Genomic DNA, 7,500 nt, shown 5'->3' on the forward strand with positions numbered 1-7,500 from the left:
GAGACCTCATGGTTACTGGGAGGAGGAACCAGAGACCTCATGGTTACTGGGAAGGAGGAACCAGAGATCTCATGGTTACTGGGAGGAGGAACCAGAGACCTCATGGTTACTAGGAGGAATCAGATACCTCATGGTTACTGGGAGGAACCAGAGACCTCATGGTTACTGGGAGGAGGAACCAGAGACCTCATGGTTACTGGGAGGAGGAACCAGAGACCTCATGGTTACTAGGAGGAATCAGATACCTCATGGTTACTGGGAGGAACCAGAGACCTCATGGTTACTGGGAGGAGGAACCAGAGACCTCATGGTTACTGGGAGGAGGAACCAGAGACCTCATGGTTACTGGGAGGAGGAACCAGAGTCCTCATGGTTACTGGGAGGAGGAACCAGAGACCTCATGGTTACTGGGAGGAGGAACCAGAGACCTCATGGTTACTGGGAGGAGGAACCAGAGACCTCATGGTTACTGGTTGGCCACCTTTCCTCTAGGCCTTGTAGTGAAATACAGGATGTCCCACTCCCGGCCTCTGCAGCATCAGTTTAGACTTTTCTGTTTCTAAAATCAGTTTCTTGTTGTGCGTCTCCTTGTTTTTATGCTGTGATGCTAAATCTCTGGAGAATCCCTTTAATCACCCAGTGGGGTTTTATACAGTAATCTGTAGCATTAACACACACACACACACACACACACACACACACACACACACACACACACACACACACACACACACACACACACACACACACACACACACACACACACACACACACACACACACACACACACTCACATACACACCCCCCCCTCCCCCCCACACACAAACACACATACACCCCCCCCCCCCCACCACACACACACACACATACACCCCGCCCCCCCACACACACACCCCGCCCCACCCCCCACCCTCCACACACACACACACACACACACACAGTAGAGAAGTGGTTGCTATAAGAGCGTTATCACACACAGACAAACTGAGGATCAGGGCAGTAAAAAAACAAAAAATAAATAAATCAAAAAGCGTATTAAAAATGCAGTAGGGTTTGTTATTAATGGAGTTAGGGGTGAGTGTGAGGTCGGGGCTGGCCGCCCGCTGGGGAGAAATATCTAACAGGACAGTGATGTGTCAGCAGGTTGCCACGACTACACCACCATCCCATAACGTTTCATTGTGTGTGTGTGTGTGTGTGTGTGTGTGTGTGTGTGTGTGTGTGTGTGTGTGTGTGTGTGTGTGTGTGTGTGTGTGTGTGTGTGTGTGTGTGTGTGTGTGTGTGTGTGTGTGTGTGTGTGTGTGTGTGTGTGTGTGTGTGTGTGTGTGTGTGTGTGTGTGTGTGTGTGTGTGTGTGTGTGTGTGTGTGTGTCTGCCTCTTCAGTTCGGCCTGGCCTCAGCTTTGCTCTCTGTCTGTGTGTGTGTCTGTCTGTCTGTCTCTCTCTCTCTCTCTCTCTACCTGTCTGTCTCTCTACCTGTCTGCATGTCTGTTTGCCTGTCTCTCTCTCTCTACCTGTCTGCCTGCCTGTGTCTCTCTCTACCTGTCTGTCTGCCTGTCTCTCTCTCTCTACCTGTCTGTCTCTCTGCCTGTCTGCATGTCTGTCTGCATGTCTGTTTGCCTGTCTGAACACTATGTCCTTTCACAGAGTCGTGTGGGTGGGACGGTGCCACAAAAAAAAAATGCAGCAGCAGTTTTTTTTTTCGTGTCTAAAATGCTGATCGTCACAAATAATTAAAAATAAATAGATCTATCCTCTGGCAATAAAAATCAAGTAAAACCTCTAGTAAAACCTGGCAACCCCAATCTTGAATTTATGTTTTTGATTTCTACTAAATGGATTGAAAGGTTACAAGCTGTTTTTCCTGTTGATTGAGGTCAAAGAAAACACACGCTGTCATTTCTAAATCACATTTGACATTTATTAACAGTTATATTTTTTGTGCCGGCAGTGACTGTCTCTAACACAGCAGCTTTTCCTCTAATCTACAGCTGCCATAAATCTCTTTTACGGCCGTGTACAGTGTGTGTGTGTGTGTGTGTGTGCGTGCGTGTGCGTGTGCGTGTGCGTGTGTGTGTGTGTGTATGCGTGCGCGTGCGTGTGCGTGTGTGTGTGTCTGTGTGTCTGTGTCTGTTTCGCAGGTCCACACTCATGTAATCAGGGTTGTATTGAGCCGGATGCCACATCCGTTACTACAGTGTGTGACTGTGTGTGTGTGTGTGTGTGTGTGTGTGTGTGTGTGTGTGAGACAGTGATGCAACATTTTTGGCTGCACCCTCCCCCCCATCACCGAGGGTATTGTGACATATTGGACTATTATCACGGTGCATTCAGCAGTTACTAACACATTACTATCATAGAAAGTTTCTTCCCTGTTGTTTGCACATACAAGAACAAATGAAGTATAAAAGGAAATATTGCTTAATCGCTTTCTAAGAACTGTTATTGTAGCTACTAAAACATGACTCACAGGTCAGAACCAGTTTGGACCAGAACATCACTGGTTGTATATCAGGAAAAACACTTAAAGTAAAAGGTACACTGTGTACACTCAGGGGTGGTAGGATGGCCAACCAGTAACCATGAGGTCTCTGGTTCCTCCTCCCAGTAACCATGAGGTCTCTGGTTCCTCCTCCCAGTAACCATGAGGTCTCTGGTTCCTCCTCCCAGTAACCATGAGGTATCTGGTTCCTCCTCCCAGTAACCTTGAGGTATCTGGTTCCTCCTCCCAGTAACCTTGAGGTCTCTGGTTCCTCCTCCCAGTAACCATGAGGTCTCTGGTTCCTCCTCCCAGTAACCATGAGGTCTCTGCTTCCTCCTCCCAGTAACCATGAGGACTCTGGTTCCTCCTCCCAGTAACCATGAGGTGTCTGGTTCCTCCTCCCAGTAACCATGAGGTCTCTGCTTCCTCCTCCCAGTAACCATGAGGTCTCTGGTTCCTCCTCCCAGTAACCATGAGGTCTCTGGTTGGATCCCCAGCACCAGACAGGAGGCTGTGTAGTAAAACTACTGGTGGCTGCTATTACATCTGCGGTGCCCACCATCTCTACCATTCAGTCCCAGGCACTTAACCCCAAACTCCCCACTTTCTGTCTGTTAGTGGAAGGCAGCCCCTGATTGGTTCATGTAGTCAAAAACTAGAAAAATATTCCCCATGTGTTTAAGCATTTTCAAGTTTCTAACATTTGTTTTGTTCCTAAAAATCCAAATGATTAATTTATAATTTAGTCGGCCATAATTTCTTTACTATATACTATTTTTTTTATTTAACCTTTATTTATACAGGTAAATCCCATTGAGTCCGAAGACTCTTTTGCAAGGGAGACCTGTTCCCATTTACACGTTACCATTCGCACTCATTCATACATTCATACACCGATAGCAGGCTAACTATCGACATTCACACGAGTCAAGGTGGGTGAAGTGTCTTGCCCAAGGACACAACAACTATGACACAGGTGGCAGGGCGGGGATCGAACCTCCAACCCTTTGATCATCGGCCGACCCGCTCTACCAACTGAGCCACAGTCGCCCCACTATACATTTACTATAGCAAGTTGGCCTTTTATTTTGAAGGGCCCACTACTACTTTGAACCCCTTGCTCCCGGTGAGTTCCCAGGACTGTTAGATAATGTTCACTCTGGTGCCTGGCCCAGCTTTGAGTCTCAAAGTCACGCCACCAGATTTAAAAAAAAAAAAAATCTCTTTTTTTTTTTTCAACCTCGGCCAAAGACCCTTTAAGATGTTAATTCCCTCTAATTGGAGAGAAAATCTTATTCTTAACCTTCCAAGCGTTCCAGTTATTACACGATCATATGATCTGCACACATGACACACACTCACTCACTCACTCACTCACTCACTCACTCACTCACTCACTCACGCACGCACGCACGCACGCACGCACGCACTCACTCACTCACTCACTCACTCACTCACTCACTCACTCACTCACTCACTCACTCACTCACTCACACACACACACACACACACCTTTTGTACTACTGCTCTTTTATGGCTGGATTAGTTTGATTTAAAAAGCGTTGCACAAGGGTTAAAGTTATGCCTCAATGTTTGGATAATTGAATAACTGAGACACAGAAGTTGATATATAGTAGTTCTTCTTAACCTGTCCCGAACTGTTTTATGATGAAATATGAACATTTCTACTCTTAAAAATATGGGTCAGAGAGGGGAATGACATGCAGAGAACGACCCACGAGCGCCCCACGGTGTGTGTGTGTGTGTGTGTGTGTGTGTGTGTGTGTGTGTGTGTGTGTGTGTGTGTGTGTGTGTGTGTGTGTGTGTGTGTGTGTGTGTGTGTGTGTGTGTGTGTGTGTGTGTGTGTGTGCGCGCGCACTAGTGTATGTGTGTGTGTGTATGAGAGTATAAATGTTTTAATGTCTCCATATTAAAGTGAATCTCTCTCTCTCCTCAGTGGCTGACACACACACACACACACACACACACTGTTTTAACTGTCTCTCTCTCTCTCTCTGTCTCAGCCATCATGTATGTGATGGCTGAGGAGACACACAGACACACACGCACACACACACACACACACACACACACACACACACACACACACACACACTGTTTTAATTGTCTCTCTCTCTCTCTGTCTCTCTCTCTCTCTCTCTCAGCCATCATGTATGTGATGGCTGAGGAGACACACAGACACACACGCACACACACACACACACACACACACACACACACACATTGTTTTAATTCTCTCTCTCTCTCTCTCTCTCTCTCTCTCACTCTCTCTCTGCCTCAGCCATCATGTATGTGATGGGCGCTCTGGGTCCGGCCGCTGGTTACCTGCTGGGCGGCGTCCTTATCGGCTTCTACGTTGACCCCAAGACTGCTGTCACCATCGACCAGAGTGACCCACGCTTCATAGGCAACTGGTGAGTCTGTGTGAGTGTGTGTGTGTGTGTGTGTGTCTGTCTGTCTGTCTGTCTGTCTGTCTGTCTGTCTGTCTGTCTGTCTGTCTGTCTGTCTGTCTGTCTGTCTCGTTCGGATCGAGATATTCACTGATTTTGATCAAAAGTGATTTTGACAACAAGCGTTCTCCAGAATCGCTGAGTCCACCTTTTAAATAAAAAATGAGAGAAAAAAACTCCATTCATTCTATAAAGACAATTATAAGATATAACAATCCAAGGCAAGGCAAGTTTATTTCTATAGCACAATTCAGACACAAGGCCATTCAAAGTGCTTTACATGGGGCAAGATTAAAATACATAATACACATTAGAAAAGCGAATGAATAGAAATAAAACATTTAAAAGCGAATGAATAGAACAGTAACAAAACGCAGCATCACATTAAATAAACAAGACCCAAGCCAGCTCCTAAATCCATGTTTTTGTACCTTTATTCTATCTTATCTATATACAGCTCCGGAAAAAATTAAGAGACCAGTTCAAATGTTCAGTGTCTCTCGTTTTACTCTTTAGAGACATATGTTTGAGTAGAAAGAACATTTTGGTTTTATAATATAAACTACTGACAACATTTCTACCAAATTCACAATAAAAATATTGTCATTTAGAGCATTTTCAATAAGTAATGTAGAGATAAAGATTGAAGAAAATCCAGACTGGTCTCTTCATTTTTTCCGGGGCTGTATTTGTTCCATTCTGCGTGTATGAGATGTGTTTGTTGGTCATTTATATAAAGCTCTGGGTGATGTGTTTCTCTCACTGAATGCATAACCCAGTGACTCACTCTCTCTGACGGCCTCCGGCTTCCTACATGAATTATAGGTGTAGAAGAAGAGTGAGCGGACCAGCTATACTAAAAGCCCTACTAACGTCCTTCCTCCTACATACTCAACATGTATATACTACATACTAAAAGCCCTACTAACGTCCTCCCTCCTACATACTCAACATGTATATACTACATACTAAAAGCCCTACTAATGTCCTCCCTCCTACATACTCAACATGTATACTAAAAGCCCTACTAACGTCCTCTCTCCTACATACTCAACATGTATACTAAAAGCCCTACTAGCGTCCTCCCTCCTACATACTCAACATGTATATACTACATACTAAAAGCCCTACTATCATCCTCCTTCCTACATACTCAACATGTATACACTACATACTGTCTACTTAACCATCCATTGTGTATGCGAGGTTCGTCGGACCGTTTACACTGAAGTATACAGAAGCAATAATAACTAATTTGAAAGAAATCTTCCATGCCATTTTGAAAAGACGCAATGCATTGTGGGCCGGTTAAGTAGGAAAAGTATCCTATCGATCCATACACAAAATCTTCCTGGAAATTAGTACTCATCCGGGCATTTCTCGCCTACACAAACTCGCATAAACAACCGTCACATACTCAAATTGATGTCCAAATTAGTATGAGTAGGACGTTAGTAGGGCTTTTCAAACACAGCCTGTGTGCTCCACAGTAATAAGGCAGAGAGATGGAAGGATAACTGATCGCAGACAATCTTTATTAATAAGGAGTGAAGAAGTGTCTTATCCATGTCTGAATCACTTAAAGGTGCAGTGTGTAATATGACATCATCAAGAAAGTTCTACAAAGTTCTAGAATGCAACACTCCCTGGGTAACCCCACCCCTTTAGAATAATAACAGAAGCTACAGTGGCCTTCAAGGACAAGAACAATTCTAAATTTTAAACAATGCACCTGATGACATTCCAACTATGACACTTTCAAGATGGCGGCACTAGGCCTTGGTCCAAAATATGCAGAAATATGGACATATATGAGACCCTTTCTAAGGGAAAAAAAAAATATTACATTTTTTTTTTCAGCTATTATGCACTAAATTAAATGTACTTATGGATATTATAATTACTTTCTACAAAATCTGCTAGGAAATAAAACCCCAAATTCTACACACTGCAGGTTTAAATGAATTTTAGGGCTGTCCCAGAATCAGAATTTTCTCAGTCCAATCTATGACACATGTGACACTATTTGGCAATCAGAAAAGGGCATTAGAGATTTATTAGGATTGCTTGTTTCCAAGGCGATCATAGCTTTATTTATTGTAATGCAACTGACTGACCCAAAAAAAGAAAGATAAACTATATAAAAATATCATTCTTTACACTGATGGTCTCGTTTGCTGTTACATGCCATTCATGATCATCGGAGGAAAAATGAGACTGTTTCAGAAAAATATTTAAAAGTTCCTCGAAGCTTGTGTCTGTGTCTGTGTGTGTGTTTGTGTAAATAATAAATATATTTAATCTTAGATCTTAACAGCTGTATCTAATGGCTTCCAGGTGGAGTGGTTTCCTGCTGTGTGCGGTGGCCATGCTTATAAATGTCACTATTCTTATTTCTGAAAGAGTTAATCGTTTCTTAAGGGTCTATATTTAAGGAGAAATCCACCAATACTCCATATAATACTTTATTTTTTTTAAAGATATTTTTTTTCTGCATTGTTTCCTTATGAGACAGATTTGAAGACAGAGATTAAATGGTACAAAGAGGG

The 7,500-nt window shown here is 43.5% G+C and overlaps 1 protein-coding gene across 1 annotated transcript in view; it reads left to right on the plus strand.

Annotated features, from left to right (window-relative positions):
* Positions 1-7,500, plus strand: part of LOC307255468 (solute carrier organic anion transporter family member 5A1-like) — a gene marked incomplete at both ends in the record, with an annotated part of 30,119 nt that overhangs the window by 8,954 nt on the left and 13,665 nt on the right. The window contains one exon of the mRNA XM_080034152.1: positions 4,783-4,915. Within this exon, the coding sequence (XP_079890278.1) occupies positions 4,783-4,915 (133 nt within the window). The remainder of the gene's footprint in view (positions 1-4,782; positions 4,916-7,500) is intronic.

Source organism: Ammodytes marinus (assembly GCF_949987685.1).
Source record: "Ammodytes marinus genome assembly, chromosome: 9".
Lineage (NCBI taxonomy): Eukaryota > Metazoa > Chordata > Actinopteri > Uranoscopiformes > Ammodytidae > Ammodytes > Ammodytes marinus.